Source organism: Oculina patagonica, chromosome 12 (genome assembly GCF_052425735.1).
Source record: "Oculina patagonica isolate OP01 chromosome 12, crgOcupat, whole genome shotgun sequence".
Lineage (NCBI taxonomy): Eukaryota > Metazoa > Cnidaria > Anthozoa > Scleractinia > Oculinidae > Oculina > Oculina patagonica.
In genome coordinates, this window is record NC_135769.1 from 17,431,489 (window position 1) to 17,452,105 (window position 20,617).

Here is a 20,617-nt window from a genome sequence, read left to right on the forward strand (position 1 = left end):
GTTTCACAGAATATAATGTTGTGATTATTTTATGTTCGGTGCAAGATACTGCATATTGTTGAAATAATTCTATCCATTTTCTTTCCTTATTTCATAATATAAAATATATATTTATCTTGTTCATTTCATCTGTTCAAAAATTGAAAAAGTATGAATGTGGCATGTATAAAGTATGTTTATTTAAATGAACTTTCAAGAAATTTGACATAGCTTTGTCAGTTTTACTGATTATTGTATATGTGATATGGATATGGTATATTAACATTTGAATTAAGTTTTTGGAAATTTAATATAACTTTGTCAGTTTATTAAAAACACCTTTTGAGTGTATTACAGTCCTGTTAAGAAAACTACTGTTCAGAGGTTACTGTATAAAAGAAAATTGTGAAAAAGTTTAAGCCCAAATATTGCATTGCATGATTATTATAAAGTTATATTAAAAATATGTACACCTAATTGCAATAAGGTTGTCATAGAAAATAAGGAAAATTGAGTCAAATAGGAATTAATTAAGCGCGTGCATAGAATTTATTTGTACAAATGGCCTCAAAATGCTTCAAAATACGAATAAATCAATTAATCTTGTTACAGCATAAAAATGTGGACTAAAAAAGTGCAGATAAAACTCGTGAAATTTCTGTAAATGCTACCAGTTATGAAGCTAAGCTAATTAATTGGGGGCGGGCCTATTTACCTTTTTTCTTTTTTAGCTTTTTGTATTGTTTTTTCTATGACAACGTTATTGCAATTAGGTGTATCTTGTCATATTTAATAAATTATTCTCAAGTGTTAATTAACCACTTGAATTATTTTAAAGTTATATAACTTTAAATTATGTATCTTTACATATTTATAAAATATTCTCAAGTAATAACCACTAATATTTCTGTGTTCATTTTTATTGTCTTGTTTTACTCAAACATAAATGCCCCTGCATAAGCGGTGGGGCAGACATAAAATTTGGGGGGCTAAGCCCTCCCCACATTTCAGTGCCAAAAGTATCACTTAAGCGCAGCATAAAAATGGTTTGCCAAGACAGAAATCGCCTAATCAGGATCCCAGTTCCCAAAAACTGTTCAAAAGAGGTCTGCAATCTGTTAAGATTGTATTTGACATTACGTGTGGCGTGGGGGACTTCAGAGCAGACATTTTCTGTCCTTCGGATACGCTTGGCCTGGATTATGATGCCCCCCTTCCCACCCCACGTCTCAAAAGACTCTGCTGCCTCTGCCCTGTAAACACTTGGGTATCAGGTTTGAATATAAAAGGCCATTTCTTGGTATACCACAAAAATCCTATGATGACCCCCCCCCCCCCCCACCACCTCCATGGAAAAATAATCAGAAGTGTACCAGCCCTTGTAATTAAGGTTGTAGTTCTACTGGTCCTCTAGTGTAGCAGTTGCTATAATTTGTTATTGGGGCTAGGGGCATTGTTCCTGTTGTTTGTTCTATTGTTCTTTTGGGTAGCGGGATTTCGCAGATTTTTGTCTAAACTGTTCTGAAATTAGTCAGGTAGGCTAACTTAACCCCTGAAAAATATGTTCTGTTATTTCCTAATGTTCATTTCAGTGAAAAGTGTTTTATATTATCATTATGTTTAGTGTTTTTTTAAATGATGTCTAGTTACAATGAAAGATTTCTATATGCATCTAAAATTGTTTCTAAAATGTAAGTTTTCTTCCAAGAGGTTCTTGAAGGGAGGGAGTGGGAGGAATAAATCCCATTTCCCAGCCTATTGTTTTCCCAAATTCCAGTCGCAGTTCCATAGCTTTTTGTTTGTGATTCCCAGTCCCAATGACCAAAATCCATGAAATTTTGCGCAAATCCCAGCAGTTTTCATTTCAGCACTTTAGTCCCCTCTATGGCCCTCTTCCAAAAAGAACCGACTCCTCCCCACTGCCCCCCCCTCCCCCAATTAAACACCCCCACCCTGAAAATAATTCCAGTAATTTAGCCAAAATAGCTGTAAATGCCTAGGAATCTTGCCAATTTACCGTTTTTACAATCGAACCTTCGAAAATTCTTCAAAGTTTTGAAATAACACCGGTATCGTTTCCTCCCTTGCTTTTCCCATTCTCTTGAAGTCGACAGAAGTCTGGGCTCCATTATGTTACGCGGGCTCGGCTACAAAATGGCGCGAAACGGTTCGCGAAGCGTTCCTTGTTCGAATTCGCCGTGAAAACGACATTTTCATCTGGTTCTTTCATTACTGGGCAAAGTTTTGACGACTTTTCTTAAACTTATTGCTTGTTTTTGTCTACTTGGCTTGTCAATGTCGCAAGAACTTAACTCTATGATAGGAAAACGCTTTTCATAAGACGCGGTTCAAGCGCTGGGATCCGATGACAACAACAATGGTTGGCGAAGAAACGGAGCTAAAAGAATCGGTAAGCAGTGTTAAATCTTGTCATTATAAGCTTAGAATCAAATAACCAGATGCCATAGTTTTACTGTTCAAAATAATAATGAGGACGATAAGGTCTGTTTATTCAAAATACTGCTCAACCAAAACCCCGAATGGTGATCGGAAAAATTTCTGGCTTTTCACAACAACTACCTGAAAATTGGTATTCCGACTGCCCCTTTGGCCCTTTCGAAATCATGCAAACTTTGAAGCTTAGATCCCAACTAAATTATTGTATTTTCTGCTGTTGTCAGTTAAAATTAGGATGAGTTTGACGATCAAACCCTGAAAAAAAGGAACAAAATGGATTACAACCTACCAATTGCAACTCATCACGAGTGTGTTTATTTTGAACTTGTCTGAGTAAATATCTGTTTCCTGAGATGTCTGGTGGGATTGGCAGCAGCAGAAAATGCAATTTTTTTAGTTTTTCAGGGTTTGCATAATTTTGAAAATTGAAGTACCGGTAATTTGTATAAAAATGAAAACTTTATCAACAACAGGCCTTTTTCAATATTCTCACTAAACTTAAGGTGGCTTGTACCAGTTTTCAGGTTTTTGACTGTGCGACCTTTGGAAGAAAATGGCCAAAAAATCAATTAAAGATCGTGACAAAATTTGCTTTTGTAACTCGAGCAGTAAGATCCGAAAACATTTTGACTGACGAACATTAAGTTTACTTAAAATGTTCTTGTTGAAACAACTTCAGTTGAACGCGGAATTTTTTCTTAAATTGAAGAAAAGCAACCTCGCACTAGGCCGCCATGTTTGTTTTCCTTTTCAAATCTCGCGCGTGACTCGTGGGTGTGAAGCGTGACACGCGCGCTAGTCACCAGACTTCAGGAGAGCACACTGTGTGTGACATTTCGTCATCATCTTTATTATTTTGTCCATGATCTCCGCATGGAAAATTGGGCGCACTCCCTATAATTCCCGGCTGATCTATCTTTTGCTGCCACTGCCTCTGCCCAGGTTTTTAGACCTCTTGCCTTGATTTCCCTTTCAACAGTCCTCATCCAAGTATTCCGCAATCGACCCCATTTCCTCTTCTGGTGCCCATGTGAGAGCTGTGCGTAGATGACAGTGATGGTTCACTCTAGTGTACGACATGTGGTGGTTGACATTTGCAGCCAGAATAATGCAACATGCCGAGCCTACATGGAACCAGACATAAATTCAATCAACATTTGAGTTTTGAATCAAGTTTTAGTTTAAATATTGAACTGTTGTTTACAAAAATAAATATCAAAATGAAGAAAGATATTTATATTGCCTTGAAGAATTCCTTACTTTATTTTTGCCAGGAATGCTTGTCTGGTTTTGTCTGTAAATATTATTGTACTCATGTTTATAAAAAAAATAATGTCATGTTGCTCTCAAGATTGTGTGTAAGAATTCCAGGGATCCATATTCCCAGTCGTCCGTCGCGAGACACAATCGAGGACGACCCGAACACCTCCCAGACAAGGACAATAAAAAACAAGCAGAGACCGACCACCCCACACCAAGCCGAGGCCGCCACGGACCCAGAACGCAGCCCGCCACCGGCGAGGGACGACAGGAGGAAGGGGCCGCGGGCCCAGAAACGGGAGGTGTTGGAGTGAAGAGGCCTGTTATGTGCCAGGTAAACAAAGCCGCTTGGGGGGTGATTGTGATGTAGAGCAGAGGTAGAAGAGAGTCTCAAAATTGAAAAGATGGTGGATGAAGTGTGAGTCAAATGTGAGAAGGGAGAGCAGGGAGTATGTACGAACGCCCAGCTGAGACGGAGAAAAAACGAATATGGATCCCTGGAATTCCATCATTTCTATATGAGTTTTGCTTTACACATGCTTTGTCTTTTCTCTGCAGACTGATGATGCAGATAGTGGCCATAAAGAAATTAAGAAGGCTGGGCTGATCAATGCATTTTTTCATCCAATTAAAGTAAAACAGCATACTAAAACAAGCTCGGGAAAGGAAACAATACCAGTCAATTCCATTAAAGAATCAAGTCAATTTATTGAAAACAACATTGGTGTCAACAAGACAGAAACTGGAGTAGTTCAGGATCAGAATGTGTCAGGTCAAAACAATAAAATAGAGGGTCATACTTCAAAAGAGAAAACATCTGACTTGGCAGGAAAATCTACATCAGATCATGCACTATCCCAAGAAGAATCGGTGAAACCAAAACAATCAAAACCTAAATGGTCTGTTACTTGTGCTGTGCGTAATCCTTCAAAGTATTTGAACAGTTCAGGTTCAGATTTTGAGGATGAAGGTAAAGCTGTATTTAAAACAAAAACTAAACAAGTGCAGAAGTGTGGTAAAAAGAAGGCAAAAAGTGAATCAAGAAGTCATGGTCAGACTGGTACTCAAGAATCTGAAAGAGATGTTTCAGAATCAGCAGGTGACAGGGACAGAGAAAGTAAAGCTACACATACAGAGAAATCTAACACATCACAACTTACTGATAAACACAATGAACATCTCACAGAGAAAATTAAGTTGGATGATGAAACTAGAGCTTTAGGAAAAAGTGAAAATAGTAAACCAACAAGAACTAGTGCCTTTGACGTTTTGATGAAAAGCCAAAGAACTCAAAAACTTGAAGAGCAGAAGACGGACACTTCTTTGATAGAAACTACAAGTACATGTGTAATGTCTTCTGAGGACATCTCAGAAAACTCAGTTTCTTGTGAGATTGTTGATGTCAAGGAAACACTTCAGTCCAAGTCAAATGTTATTAGTCAATCAACGTTATCAACATCAATGGCAGATTCTTCATCTGATAGGAATAAGACCAGCAGTAGTTCTGAGACAAATGCATTTGACTTCTTGATGAAGAAAGGAAGGCTAGGAAAGAGTCCTAGCAACATGGATTCACAGCCGGAATCTGAAATTGATTCTGAAGCGTTGGAAAATCCTGAGGGCTCTTTGAAGAAAAAAACCAAGAAAAAGTCTTTTGAATTTAAATTGAGTATCTGCGCAAGCAAGAAGAAGAATGTGGAGTTTTCATTAGAATCTGATTATGCCAGCAGTGATGTAGTAAATAGTGAAGAGCAATCAAAGAGTAAGAGTAAAAAGAAAACAACAAAAAATAAAAGAGCCAGGAGTGCGTTGGTTGAAGATGCAAGTGATGAATCTTTTGTCAGTGAAAAATGTGACGAAGTAGCAGAAGTTTCTAAATCCAAAAGAGGAAGAAAAAAGTCCAAAGTTACAAGTAAAGAAGACCAAGCAGACATTTCCCTGCTTGAGGTGATTCCAACTGGAGAAGGGAATAAAAGTGACAAGAAAGAAAGCAAATCTGGAAGAAAGAGGGTTTCTGGAACAAAGAAAGTTACTGCAGTTGCTAACGAGGATGGTGACATTGAAGTGATTGAACCTCAGTGTGTTGAGACAGCTCAAAATAAAGGAAGAAAGGCAAAACAGCAAAGGGACGATAATGAAAACACTGAAGAAGTCAAGGATAAAAAGGTCAGGAAACCAAGAAAGAGAATGAAAAGTGACACAGCTTCCTTAGCACCACAGTCCCTTTCAACAGAGTTTCAGGAAACCTCAGTCTGGTATGTACAAAAATCAATTCTTATCAGAAGAAATTTTTAATGGCCTAATGGTTTAGTTGTGTTGGTCTGCGAGTTGAGAGGTCCAGGTTTAAGCCGACTGGGATCAGTGTGTTGTGTTGTTGGGCAAGACACTTTACTTTTGCAGTGTAGCACTTCACTCAGGGTATAAAATGGGTACCAGGCAGTTAAAGTCTTCACCCCCAGTGGTCCACAACCACTGAAGCTTATCCCAGTTGCTTTAGCATGGTGAAACTGGTGTTCTGGTGCTGTACTGGTAGGAACACTGTTGCTAATCCCATTCCAGGTTACTCCCCCACCCTACCCCAAGCATTGTTTCAGGTTTGTCTGATGGTTTGCTCATGCTCATTTGTACTTTTGCATACTTAGAGAGATGCACTGTGAAAGTGAAGTGTCTTAGCACAATAACACACTCATTATGAGTCCAACATATTAACTGTTTGGCCACTTTGTGTTGTTGAGGCATACCTTGCAAAAATTAATGCCAGCAGAAGAAAAAGACACTATTTGTGGTCACAGAAAATCAATGTTTGCTGAAAGCTATACTCTGTACTGGAGGGAGATGGGCTTTGTTTCTTCTTAACGTTTCAGAGACAAGTTAAGTCATCATTTTATTTTAATAATATTACAGTAACTTCAGCAGTAGGGAAGATATCAGCAAGACCAAGACGAAAAGAGATGAAAAGAAACAGAAAGGTCTACCAAGTGAGACACTGTCAAGCACTAATGATGAGAAAACAGCTTGCAGTAAAAAGACCAAAGTAGACAATGGAAAAGAGATGGAAACAAGGGATTTGCATGACAAGGAGACCAGCAGTTGTAATGGTAGGTAGCAGATTATAATTGAAGTTCATTATCTCTGGAGTGATTCACAGCCACTGACATCTCTTCTTCACACGCTCAATAGACCTTTTTCAGCCATTTTTTTAAATTTTTTTTTTTATGAAAGCTTGCACACCAGAACAGGGATGGAAACTTTGTTTTGTTAATTGGTACTTGACTTTTGGACCTGAAAAACTGCATCAAAAAATACAGTTACTATTTGGTTACACCCATCCTTGCAGAACACAGAAGACCTAGATCTTTCACCCAGACTTTATTTCATACCACTTAAAAGTACTTTAGTGTCCACAACGGTGGCCTAATGCTTAATTTTGCTCAAACCGTGGCCAGGGTCATTGTGCTATCAGTTTTCTTGGGTAAGATATTTTCCTCTCACAGTGCCTCTCTCCACCCCGGTGGATAAATGGGAAACAGCAAACTAAATGCTGGAGAGGGGCGTGTTTAAAACACGAAATGGCCAAACAGCGAAATGACCAAAATAATAATGATACTGAAGATAAAAGCCAAAGTTATACGATATTACCGTTGTACTGGAATTTTCATATGTTGCCAAATTTATCCTTGTAGATAAGTCCCGAAAAATAAAAGAAACTGCAATCACAAATTCTCTGTCACGTAGCTGACCCGTCACGAGCCTATGGGTAATTTGGATTCCAGTCTCTCGCTGTTAACAGGGCGCTGTTTGATACGCCTAGGACATGCTTGATCAAGATGTCGGCGTTTCGTTTAGACATTGGAAGAAAATGATTTGTTTATCCCGTATTTGCCACCGAGCCCAGGGGGTATGAGTAATCTTTGAGCTCCAGCATTCATGACGAAATGGATCAACAAAACGAAGCTTCACTATTGCGATAAAGCCCATACAAGATATCATGTGCTCCCTGAAACTTTACACCCAGACGGGCCACCTAGCTTGATTCACAGGAAAATTTTCCACCCGGCCTAAAATTGAAGATAAAAAACGTAACCTTAAGTTGAAATCTGGATACTGGGAATTCTATTCGATAAACAACAATTTAAGTCGCTAAAACTTTTAATACAGTGATCAGATTACTCTTGCACCCAATATGTTAATCCTGTGATGCATTGTTTTGTGGTAAGCAGTTTCCAACTACCAAAATTATAGGAACACAACGGACCTCAGGCGTCGTACGAGTACGTGGGATACTAAACGAAATTCCCGCGTTCGTGGAAAGAATGGTGCACTCGAGTCGACTCGGGTTACTCGGAACAGAAATAAATAGCTTCTCAAAGCCTGACGCAAAGTAAATAAGTTCATTTCTTACTCTGGAAATGAGACAGAAAACGTGGGGAACAAGTTCCACAGATCAGGTTTTGACATTTGAAAATCACAGTCAGAATACCCCCTGGCCTTCACAAAATCCTAGGGAGAACACTGGATATCAGTGGCAAACGTTCTTTGCACAGAAACAGAGTAACGTTCGATGTCCTTATCAGTCCTTCGATACAATGTAAGCTCTGTAGTGCAGTGCAGATACTGATAGGCAACTTGGCAAGTACCTTATTACCGATACATGAAATTTTCGCGACACGTTAATTTCACGAATTTCGCGATTCCAAAAAAATTGCGAAATTAAAGTGACTCGCGGTCAATAATTAAGAAAAAATAAGTATAGTGCAACTGAAGGAAGGAATTATCAATCTAAATGGATGTTGTCGTCAATTTACTCAAGAAAAATAACTCATGCACATACACTAAAGCATAACCTACTTGTAGACATTAACTTCTCTGTAATAGCTATTGCTGAGATTTAGTCCCACCCTTGCTTTTTTGTTAATTTTGACATTATTTTTTCATCAATGAAGTCATTTTTATTTAATTCAAGGGCATGTAAAATAACATTGCCAAGGAAATGTAAATTATGTCATACTCAAAAACGCGAAATTAAAGTTATTCAAAATACAAAATTTTCAGTGACATAATCGCGAAATTTAAGTGACATTGCGAAATATGTGCACCTCAAAATTGCGAAATTAACGTGTCGCGAAAATTTCATGTAATAAGGTACTTAATGAAAAAAATATCCTGGTGTGCTGCAACCTTTCAGCAATACGTTCAATTTGGCATTGTGATAAGTGACAAGTATTCATTATATTCCTGGGCCAGAACATTGAAATGTTCCCTTGAAATAATTCAGTCTAGTCATGTAAACAGAACTACCTTGAAGTTCAAAAGGAAACCAAACTATATTATTTACGTGTATTTATCTTAACATTTTGCCATTTCGTCATTTTGCCATTTCGCCATTTCCTGTTTTAAACACGCCCGCTGGAGAGTACAGGTAAACAGGTGATCAACTAACGTCCTAAGGGAAGGGTGAATGTTGCTAAGGGTTGGCTACCGGCTAATTTCACCGGCTGAAAGAGAACTTAAATCTGGCTGAAATTTCCCATGAAAAACAAAGACTAAGGCAAACTTTTAGAGCTGCCGAGGCCAGAAAAGCCAGCTGGGCTTGTTGATGAGCCAGCGTAGAGTTTTCTAAGCTTCATCCCTGAGAACTAGAAATACAATGTACTCCTACACTGTAGTCACTTCATGCAACAAAAATCAGAGAAAATTGCCAGCCAGATAGGCCACTAGGCTTGGACGTTCCCTGATGAGATTGATATTTCAAGTTTAGGTCAAGACATTACTGTCTTTTTTCTTCAGAGCCTAAAGCATTAGCCTCCATATTTCTCAAGAGAAAACCTATACCTTCCAAACCTGAAACTACAGAAGAACCTCCAACAACTGCTGTGCATTCAGTTCCTTCTGCTGCTACAATATCTTCAGTGGTAACCTTAGATACAACAAATGAATGTAGTATCAGTGATGCAGATTCTTCTCGGCATAAGGAGAAATCAGCTGCAGACCAGGAAGCTGCAAATAAGGCCTTTAAGGCATTGTTTACTGGTGCATCCTCTCAGATGTCGCTTCCTTCTTCTACTGCTGCCGAAGCTCTTCCAGCCCCATGGCCACTGGTTAGTCATGTGTTTCAAAAAGATGAGGATGTTTCTGTTGGTGTTAATTTCTGGTGTCTGCCTTGGCCTGCTAGTAAAGGTCACAAATCAGATGATTTCTCAGAGGTTTTGCCCGTGGATGGTAAGTACCACTACATCCTACATAAAAGCCCCTTTTTTCTCACGTAAGCTATTTTGCCCATGTTATTAATATGGCATTATGTTGCATCCTTTAAAAAATCAGTTTTCTTACCACAAGTTCTTGTATGCCTGCATCAAGTCTATGGTAAAAAAAAAAACTATTTTACTCACGTTTTGTAGAAAATCCCTGCCCAGTAATTTTTAATGATGGAATCTTGCGTTTATTGCTAGTTGTTAGATGTATCTAGTGCCTGAAGCATGGCTTGAACATTTTTCCTACAGTACTTCTTATTTATTTTTAGCAGGTTTGCTTGCAAATGTGTTTGCCAACACTTCACCATCATCGGAAGATAGAGTGATGTTTAGTGGAAGAAGACATTTTGAGAAGTTTGTGTGTGATCCCCAAAAAGTGGTGAGAAATAATAAATAAACAAATTGTTAAATAAATAGTAATAATACAATAATAAAAGAAAAGTGAACTTCCTTGGTGCATGTTTCCCCAGAAAAATGGAGAAATTTATAAGCATTTTAAATGCATTTGTAACTTTCTTTCTAAAGAGTAGACATCCATAGGAAGACGGAAAATTTTTTGATATCAAAAACTCCACAAATCGTTGTTTTCAAACATCCTCGTAAACTTATGCCATTTTTTCTGAAAGCAAAGGCAGGACCTAATTCCTTGTCAGTTTAAAAAGGAACCAGGAGCAATGGAAAATATCATGGCCGATAACTCAGAAACAGAAATTAGCTAAGACATTGTTGTTATAAGGGAAGCCATGAGCCATGTGGCCCATACTGCTGGAGCTCATCCCGGTTTTGGTTGCATTAAGCGGCTAGGGATATTTCTACTCCCTCCTGAATGGGATGCTAGTCCACTGCAGGGTACCCCACCCCCAGCATTATGTAGTTGGTGCCCATTTTTACACCTGGGTGGAGAAAGGCACTATGAGAGTAAAGTATATATATATATATATATATATAATAATGACCGGCAGAATCCACAGAGTGGCTCTCGCCTGCCCGATCCTACTAAACAGAGAAGTTAAAAATATCTAAGAAAAATGAAAAGAAATGTATAAGAACATTATGTGAAATAGTAATAAAACAAAACAAAAAAAACTTAAGACAGCAAAAGTTAAAAATAAATGTCTAAAACTCTCTTAAAATAATGTTTTTGGTGTTTTACAAAACTTATTATAAAGTGTGTTGCCCAAGAATACAACACAATGAACCCGGACCGCTCAATCTGGAGTCCGGCACACTAACCATTAGGTCACCACACCTCCCACGTTGTTGTTATAATTTGCTAATTTTAATTTTATTTTTCCTTAATCAACCAGGAAAAGGAAACAGCACAACAGAATTTCCCTGAGGCAGTTACCAAGAAACTCCTTTTGGAGCTGACATTGTTCTACCCTGGAGTGCCACTGAGGAAACTTTACAAAAGATATGCAGCAAAGCTGGAAAAGCACAAAACAAGTAGTGTTGCGGTGGAAAATAAACAGTCCATGCCAGTGGATGACACAGTCAGTCTGAAACCATTTGAAAATAATGAAGAAAAGCATGATGTTGTAGGCAAAAAGAAAGGAAGAGGAAAGCGGAGATTGTCTAGTGATGGAGGTGTTAGCCAGGAGAAAAAGGTTGCAAGAAAATGTGAGGATTTATTACCATCATTGACATCAAAAGGTCAAGATCTGTCAGTAGATCAGTCTGCATACAAATCACGCAAGAAGAGAGGAAGAGAAGGGGATGGTGACCAAAGTCAGGAAAAGACCACAAAGGGAAGAAGATTGTCCACAAGACTCCAGAAAAAGAAGACTACTTTGGAATCTGAAAGTATTGAGGATGATCTGGAGCCGCCAGAGGTTATGTCAAACAGAAAGAAGAAAAGAAGAACAAGTGATCACCAGAAAGATGCCAAAGAAACACCCAAGCCATGTGTAGAACTAGACAAGCCTAGTGATGCAGCTGTAACCTCTAACACTGAGAACAGTAGTGTAGAAGGTTTTGTCAATGATACACTGTGGACTGATTTGTACCGTCCACTCCGCTCCACTGAGGTCATGGCTAATGCTTCTGCTGTGAGCAAACTGCGATCCTGGCTGGAAGAATGGAAGATCAAGAGAGAGAAAACATTAAGGAAGGAACTGCAACAGCAGAAAAGGTAAGTATCATATTGTTATACCAGAAGGTGTTTGTTATTTCTTGAAGTTGAAGTCAAACAAGGGAAAAAACTTCAGAGCAATGTTTGCTTTCTCAAGTAAAATGAAAGCTACATGCAGAAATTTAGTTTCTTTGAAGCACTCACAAGGAGACATACTTACCACAAAAAGCATGAACCCTGTACATTTTTTATATTTATTGTTATTCCAGCAGATTTCATTGGGCCAAACTAGGAATTGTAAACTGTGTGCTTAATATTGGGACAGTTTGGCACTGAGTATAATAAGCTACACTCTTATTAAACATTTTCAAAAACAAGCTTGCAAATTTGCAGTACATGTATGAACCCTGTATGTGCTTGACTTACTAATCTTCATGTTTTTGTTTTTTTCCAGGGGCATTACAGTGCAACGCGCCTTACCGTGGCCACCCAACAAACTTTTTTACAAGTGCCATCTTGTAATATTTTACGTTTTCACTGCATTTTGTTGATAAATATGATATAACAAGTATCTATTTGATCGTATGTAACTATGCAAGGAGGCGTGTTCGTCCAACACTGAATAATAATACGAGAGCACACTTGTAAAAAAGTTTGTTGGGTGGCCACGGTAAGGTGCGTCGCACTGTAATGACTTGAGCTTTACAATTGAAAGAGTCAAAACAGTATCACATTAAGTAATACAAAACCAGTTACACCCATTCCTATATTTTAAATTTTTTAACTGTTCTTTATTATTAATTTTTTCTCAAGGCTTTTAGCAATACAGAAAGGCAAGTCAACAGCATCGAGCAGCCAAGGCTCTGGTCACACGCTAGAGTGGTGGGATGACGATAGTGACTCTGACTTCCAGATGAGTGACAATGCTTCTGATGACAGTGATACTGAGGGGGGTGGACTGAGTACTGCCATGTTCATTTCTGGTCCAACAGGAGTGGGCAAGACAGCTATGGTGTATGCATGTGCTGAGGAACTTGGCTACAAGGTGCGGCACCCTAACCCTAGTTAAATCATTCCTGGATTTGAAATACTTTAAACATTACATATTAGCCCATTCCTCTTGTTCATTTTTGTAACACCCTGTTTTCTTTCTAAGATTGAGATTCAAAGATGAAAGCAGAACATTTTGACCCCAAATTTGATCATCATCATCACCATCTTCATCGCCTTCACTATCAGTTATTCATCATCAATTCAGTCCTCAAACATGCCATGGAATGCATAAGGCCTAAATTTTGTCTATGGCATGCCTTCCACCCAGGAAGAATTCCAAATCAAACTCTGTGTCAAAATTGAAAATGTGAATTGGATTGAGTAAATCTTCACAAACAAGACCAAATGATGTGAAAAAGAGTTCTCACGTAGTGTATCTTTCGTGTAATGCGTTAGGGATATTTCAAATACAATGAAGCTAGAAAGTTTTAATTAATTCTCAGATAAGCATAGTAAAATTTCCTTTTACTTAAGGCCTTTGTTATGCGAGTTTGACTGTATATGTTTTTGATTTGTGATTCCTTAGGTGTTTGAAGTAAACAGTTCCTCCAAGCGTTCTGGCAAACACATCCTATCACAGCTTGAAGAGGCCACCCAATCTCACCTGGTGATCAACAACAAGGGTCCTACCCCTCAGTCGTCATTTACAGGCCTCTTTAATAAACCTGCGAACAATTCATCCCCAGCGTCTGGACCCCTGGGTGCTTTTCTGAAGTCAAATACCAATCCATCTGAAACCAAGGGAAAGAAAAGTGAGAAAGGAAAGAAACAGAGAAATGTGAAAGAGAAGAAGAAAGATGAATCCAAGGGGAAAGGAAAATCTATTCTGAAGCAGCCACGCCAAGCAGTTAGTGATGGCACTGAGTCATGTTCAAGCTTGTCCTCCAAGGCGGCATCACTGATTTTGTTTGAGGAGGTTTGTACTGTTGTTTTTAATGAATTATCTATTAGCCATTTTAAGTGATACATTGTACTAAAGGAAAAGTTGTCCTTGACTGTGTTAAAGGAGAATCATCAACTAAAATATATACAGCTCTCTGTACAACCCTCCAAGTTTATTTTTTCCTTAGTGGCAATTTGGCCACCAACTTTTCAAGTTTGGTCGCCAGTGAAAAATATTAGTTGCTTAATTAAGGTCACGGTTTAAATCCTTCTTCTCGATTTTAGTCGCCAGGCTGGTGACTCCAATTCCAATTTAATTGCCATGGTGACTAAAATGGTCTTAACTTGGATGGTTGCTGTAAAGCAGAGCTGTTTTCAGGTTGTTGTATTGCTCTTTGATGGATGTTGCAAAAGGGCGGTCACCTACTTTAAATCTTATTGAGAGTTCTGCTGTAAGTGCCTTTGTGTTTGACTCCAGTCCTGGGATCCTAAAACAGTAGCACAGTAGTTGATATGTCTCCTACTAAACTAAAGCTATTCTTACAACAACTTTATCAAAGAAATGTATATCAATATAATCCTGTCTTGACTAAATCTGTTTAGGTTGATGTTATTTTTGAGGAAGACAAGAGTTTCTGGATGGCAGTGAACTCCTTCATGCAGAATGCCAAGTGTCCAATAGTTTTGATAAGCACAGGTGAGAGAAAAAAAACTACCCTCAAACTGTCGACCAACCCTCAGATGGGTTGAAAACTGTTTTCAAATTTCTTTAGAAATTGTCCCTTTTAAAGACAACAATTGCACAATTCTGTCAGCATCATATGTCCACTGGCTTTGTTGATTTCCTCAGTAACACAGACTACTTAATCAGAAGTCCATTATGCTAAAGATTAGGTCCTCCCCAATCTCTCTACTTTGGCCACCTTTCCAAACATTGTACATAAACCGGCCTTCAAAGCATTCAAATACTTTGATCTTTGCCCCAAAGCACAATCTCCTGCCAGTTATTAATATGTTTATGCAGGTTCACAGCTTTGGAAAATCGACTTGCAGATCTGTTTTCATTCGGGAACGTTACTGTTTACATTTCCTTTCCAGTGATAGTGGATCTGCAGATATTTTTCACTGAATTATTTAAACATTGGTTTATTTTATAAATAATGAATCAAATTGAGAAAGGTTTATTCTATTGTGTGAGCTTGTACCAAAAATACTTTTTTTAAAAGTTACTCTGTGTTACAACACATTGCAGAAGGTCATTTTAGCCATAAATATTAATGTTTACAATCTTGTTGGCAATTCAGTATCAGGCACGGGGGGGGGCTTGGGGGGGCTTTAGCCCCCCCCCCCCAGAATTTCCGAAAAAATAAAGACTTACTAAGAGAAAAGTATTTTAAGCCCCCCCACTTCAAGTCACTAGTCAGCCCCCCCACTTGAAAAATTGCTCCGCCGTCCCTGAGTATACTTGCACATGATGTGGTCCTTAAAAGTGCTACAATGTTAGTGATCCACAGGGCACAGACGGCACTGGTTTTGAGTCCCTAATCTATACAGTTGGTCTGTTGATAGTTTGTAAACTGATTGCATATTTGATAGTACTAGGGGAAATGTAGAATTTTTGCCTCTCTCATCCTGGGTGAAGAGTAGTTGAAACAGGTTGACCATGGACTAGCAAGGCAATAGTCAGTCCATTCAGTCCATTGATGTTCCATATATTGCATGTCAAATCATTTTAGGGTAACTTGTATTGTTTATGTTTATTCTATAATTGTTTTTGTAGAATCCCAAGTAAGCTGTGAGGGGAGATGTGATCAAATTAACCTGAAGCCCCCTTCAGTAAATCTCCTGGCTGCTCATCTTCAGCTTGTAGCTCTGACGAACAATTTGTTTGTCAATCCTGAAGATCTCAAGTCTTTGGTGGCGCAAAACAACTGCGACATTCGCAAGTCTCTTCTCAACTTACAGTTTTGGTCTGAGTCAGGTGGAGGGATAAAGACACTATACGAGAGGCCAGCAAGTTTGAAAGACAAAGATGTTGTGGACAAGCATCCAAAGCTGCAACATTTATCAGTTAGCTGTGATAGCAACTCAGAGCATGTAAAGTCAAACAACATTCCCTCCCAAGATGTTCTGCAAATCGAACCCCCTGTCGCCAGTGGTATTCTAAATGATGACGGAGAAGAAAGCATGTTTCTCTCTCTGAGTGATTGGCAGGTGATCAAGAACAAAGGAGCCAGACGCAGTTCACGCACTACATCAAGAGGAAGCTTCAGACAAGTGGAAGGTGACAATAATTCTGATTCTGATTTTTGTGAACCTAAAAAGAAGACACTTGTATGCAATGATGGCTCAACGGACTCCATCTTTGAAATCACCGACACCAATGACAGTCAGCCAGTTAGTGGCGCTGATAAGAAAGCGGATGATTCTCTTCAGCTGCCTCTGATGGATTCACTGCTGTTTGAGAGCTCCCATGGACTGCTGAACTGTGTAGCTGATCACACTATTGGATCACTGTCAGTCCTTCAAAAGGAAAAGAAACCTGGGGATATAGTTGAGGTAGATTATCACAAAGCTTGATATCCTTAGTTTAGTGGTTAGAGAGTCTGACCAGTCTGGAGATTTTTTTAAGTGTCTAAAAGGTTATGTGTTTGACTCCCATCAAGTTCTCCCATGCTTGTAACAAACTGATTACATTTACTCACCAAAATAAAAATGTGTTTGTGCATTGAGCTAAGTGTTTGTGTTTTGAACATCTGCAGTCCCCCCCCCCCCACCCCCTTTTTGAAGACTGTTCTTTCTTAGCCCTGGAGAAATCCATTAAAAATGTCTCCATCCCTAAAGAGTCCCATTAGAAATGCGTTTGTACCCCTAGAGACCCCTAAAGAATTCCATTACTTTTCACCCATTCTCATAAAGAGTTCCTGTATTTCCAATCTTCCCCTTTAAAATTTCAACCCCTAAAGAATTCCCCTGTTACTCAACAAAAGGGGGGATGGTGGTGCGTATATTCATTGCAATAGCCCTTAAGACTTCATAAACAATCTGCATAATTTGTGCCTTTTTTTATTTCTATAGAACTCTGACCTGTCTGACAAGCTACACCTGCTGCACTTCAGCCAAGGGTTGGATCTTAATTTGATCCACACAAATTTAAGCAAGCTTATTCCATTGTTTGCTGACACTTCAACCTCATTACTACAAACCAAGCTTGATCCACTTCTCGTCGAGGGAAGTAATACAGCACCGCCCATTACAGAGCCTTTAAAATTCAAGGACAATAATATATTCTCTGATAAAAGTCTCTTTGATGACGGCACAGAGGAGTCTGTTAACAAGGTTGACAGTGATATCGTCATGGAAACTGATCAGACTGTAGAAAAAGGATTAGAAGACACAAAGGCAAGAGCTATGCATAGTTCCCAGGACTCGACAGACACAGGCTTCAGTGAGTCACAGCCTAAAGAAGAGATCGGTGAAGGGGGAAAAGATCAAGGTGAAGGTCATAAAGAGGGCACTAAAGACAGTGTTGAGAAAGAAAGAAAAGTTGTACGCAAGAAGCCATCAAATGGTATGTAAAAGTGTATTAATTTTCAGTAGGGCAGATTTAAAATCCTGGAGAGCTTTGTACTTAAGTTCGCTAAGAAGTATGGCCATCAAAATGCAGCATAAGGCATTAGCTTCTGTTTTGTGTATGCATACATACAGCACCTAGTTCAGTTTTATCTGCCCACCACATTTGCTTTTATATGTTATTTTTTTGTAAAGATGTGTTCTTATTAAGAAGTAACATTTAACAGTCTCCTATACACCACTTTCATAATGGCGGCCAATTTATTTATTCTTTTATATGTATGTTAATTAGCCCTACTGGCCTCGTCAGCATGTGAAAAATTCAAAAGAATTTTTACTCTAAAACGAGGCCAGTAGGGCTAATTAACATACATATAAAAGAATAAATAAATTGGCCGCCATTATGAAAGTGGTGTATGCACTAGCTGTTTTATGATTCAAAATAAGCCCTCCCTCTCTAACAGCTCCCACCTCCGCCTCCAAAAATACACTCTCCACCCCTTCAAAAGATTTTGAAAAGATATAGATCCTTGATAAATGGGAGGAAGGGGCTTAATAAAGCTTTAACAGTATTCTAATTAGTTTTATTTCCTATTACAGAAGAAAGATGCTGCTCCAAAGCTCTGGAAATATTTGCACAGTTTGCAGAAAACATGTCATTTTCAGACGCCTTTTGTCCCAGTCTTTCTGTGTCTAACACCCAGTCCTCTTCGGCTGAGTTTGGCTGGTGGGGAGCATCTCTGAAGCCTGGGCTTACAGACGATTACGTGACTGTACAGGAGTGCAGTGATTGGCTGGCTCGTGAAACACGTGCGTCCCTCCGAGGAGCACTGGAGGTGGCTAACTTGGAAAGTTGCCGCGTCAGAATAAATTCTTTGGCAGAAGATTTGCAAAAAATTGAACATTCAACTCAGAATGAAAACAGCTGCAGCACCATGGAAAGTGATCTGTTTAATTTCAAGTTGTTATCAGAAGATCTTCCTCCTCGTGATTCTAGTAATGTTGTGCGTTTGGATGAACACACACAGATGCAAAAAAGGTAAGAAACCTTTATCGCCACTGTTTACTTTATATTTTTAATCAAGCTACGATAGCCAAAGAACAAGAGTTTGTATAAAATGGCCTTGCTTGCTACTGGTTTCCCTATAGAATTTCAAAGAAGAAAAGTCGCTGATATTTTTTTGCGTTGACTTTGTTTTAATATTCAGTTCCACGGCAAGCCGCAAAAAACTTTACAGTTCTCTGGGTTCGTGTATCCCTGCTCTTTACCACTCTGATCATCGCTGTGTGGCATGTGACTACATACCAACATTACGCTTACTGTGTCACTCAGAAAGGCTTCGAGAGGCCGCTAACATCAAGAGAAGGTAAGTGAATAAGAATTGACTTCTATCATTTAATCCGTCTCGTCCTGCATCTAACACCCGGAGGGGAATATTGCCTTGACAAATATTGTGTGGGAGTATGCGGCACACTTCCTATCCTATCGTATTTCATGCCAAAATATGCCATTTCCCCTACCCTATATTTCAGACCAGACTTCCCTACCCAGGAACTGACTTTGGATTTTTGTAGATCATTTTAAATGGGACACAAACTTACGGGACGTTTTTAAGTTGCCCCTTTCAAAGTGGGATGAATAAAACATCTTGAAAATAGTTTCTTCCGAAATTGTACCTAATTGCTGTCCAAGAGCAATTGAATGTGGGGATAGTGAAAATGGCTAACGAATGTGGGGCCCAAACAATAATAAATGGATTGGCAACATGTACAAACGTAAAAATGCAAGCCTTGATTTACTGCAACCTTGTGCAATTTATTGAAAAGTTGTACTGAAATCGTCATTTCATAATGTGAGGGACCATTTTTCCAAGAATATTATGTTGCAGTCGCAAACACGTCACTTGAAAAATTGCCCTTAAATTTAATATTTTTGTGGCTTTTATCTGCAGATTCCTTCATTATCTGAACTTCAATTCGTTCCCCGTGAGCCGTTCAACAATGGAGGCGTTAGCTGACAGTTACCTGGCGCTATAACGATACTACATTGACTGTAGATTGGAATGGCAATATCGGAACCTTGGCACAATAATTATTTTCATGGTTTCTCGAGGTTTTAAATAATTGCTCTGCCGGACAGAAAAACCATTGGCACTGAAATTAGTATAAATCTCCAACTATAAGTTACATAAGAATTTACTTCTTTACTTAAATTAACTCGGAAACTATAAGAATTTGAAGAGCTTACCCTTTCTCGAAGTGTTGTTTTCTGTTTAAGGCGAACAGTCAGGTAGTTGAAAAACTAGTAAAAGCGTGCACAGCATTTCTCAGATAAAGTTACGATTTTTTCACAAATTTTTCATTCAAATCATAGCATTTTAATTGTATAATGTGTCCTAATTTATAACGCAAATTGTCCACTGGAGAAATTACTGGAAGTGCAAAATGAGTTCAAACTAATAACAAAATGTTAGCACGAGGATATTAGTAGGATTTGGGAAAAGAAACTTGTGATACACTGACAGGCAAACTGGTGAAAAGCTCGTTTAACTGAGCGTTTTGCCGTTTTAACTTGCCGCGTTGTTGATGATAATACTCCAACGAGCGAGAGAAAACATATATGTCTGATGAACATCTACCGTTTTCATTTGAATGAGCGCACGGTTTTTGACAGGCGGTTCACAGTCGCTAAGCAACGTGACGTATGATAGACGTGAGAGCTGACGTGATAACTTTCAAGGATCTTGTTCTTTTCTCTAATTGGACAATACGTATCGGAAAGTCCTGGAGTAATTTCGTTCCCAGATCTCTTGTTGAAAACGGGTTTTGCTCATCAGACTGGTGTTACGTTGGAGTTTGAACTTTTCAAATTTGTGTAAAATAAATCGATGTTAAGACGTTTTACTGTAAATATTTTTGAAAAAGTGTGAAATGCATGTACAAAACCACCTTTGTAAAGTATTTATGATTTTAAAGAACCTTGATCAGAGTTGTTCCTCTTTCGAGGAGATTATTCCTAGAATGTCCATGACATTGATTCAATCTTGTAATTTTGATTTCCTTCTGGGAAAAAAAGGACTTGAAACAAACG

The 20,617-nt window shown here is 38.7% G+C and overlaps 2 protein-coding genes across 3 annotated transcripts in view; both read left to right on the plus strand.

Moving 5' to 3' along the window:
* The window catches only part of LOC144632469 (glutathionyl-hydroquinone reductase YqjG-like), a 60,725-nt gene that overhangs the window by 13,252 nt on the left and 26,856 nt on the right, over positions 1 to 20,617 (plus strand). The gene's annotated exons all lie outside the window — the stretch shown is intronic.
* LOC144632387 (uncharacterized) lies at positions 2,130 to 19,619 on the plus strand. Of its 2 annotated transcripts, none has more exons than XM_078491021.1 (14): positions 2,130 to 2,389; positions 4,255 to 5,951; positions 6,601 to 6,794; positions 9,484 to 9,915; positions 10,217 to 10,326; positions 11,261 to 12,078; positions 12,832 to 13,063; positions 13,598 to 13,987; positions 14,557 to 14,650; positions 15,734 to 16,512; positions 17,032 to 17,524; positions 18,127 to 18,565; positions 18,735 to 18,893; positions 19,479 to 19,619. In XM_078491021.1, exons 1-14 carry the CDS (start codon positions 2,345 to 2,347, stop codon positions 19,561 to 19,563), a joined length of 5,967 nt encoding a protein of 1,988 aa, XP_078347147.1. In that variant the 5' UTR covers positions 2,130 to 2,344; the 3' UTR covers positions 19,564 to 19,619. The 2 variants fall into 2 exon arrangements, with proteins under 2 accessions (XP_078347147.1, XP_078347145.1); XM_078491019.1 differs by having other exon boundaries at positions 11,255 to 12,078; positions 19,479 to 19,618.

Coding starts and splice junctions, on each gene's coding strand:
- LOC144632387 (XM_078491019.1), top strand. CDS start 2,345: ATGACAACAACAATGGTTGGCGAAGAAACGGAGCTAAAAGAATCG. Junction 13,064..13,597: donor CTGAGGAACTTGGCTACAAG/GTGCGGCACCCT, acceptor GTGATTCCTTAG/GTGTTTGAAGTAAACAGTTC. Junction 18,566..18,734: donor CACACACAGATGCAAAAAAG/GTAAGAAACCTT, acceptor TTTAATATTCAG/TTCCACGGCAAGCCGCAAAA.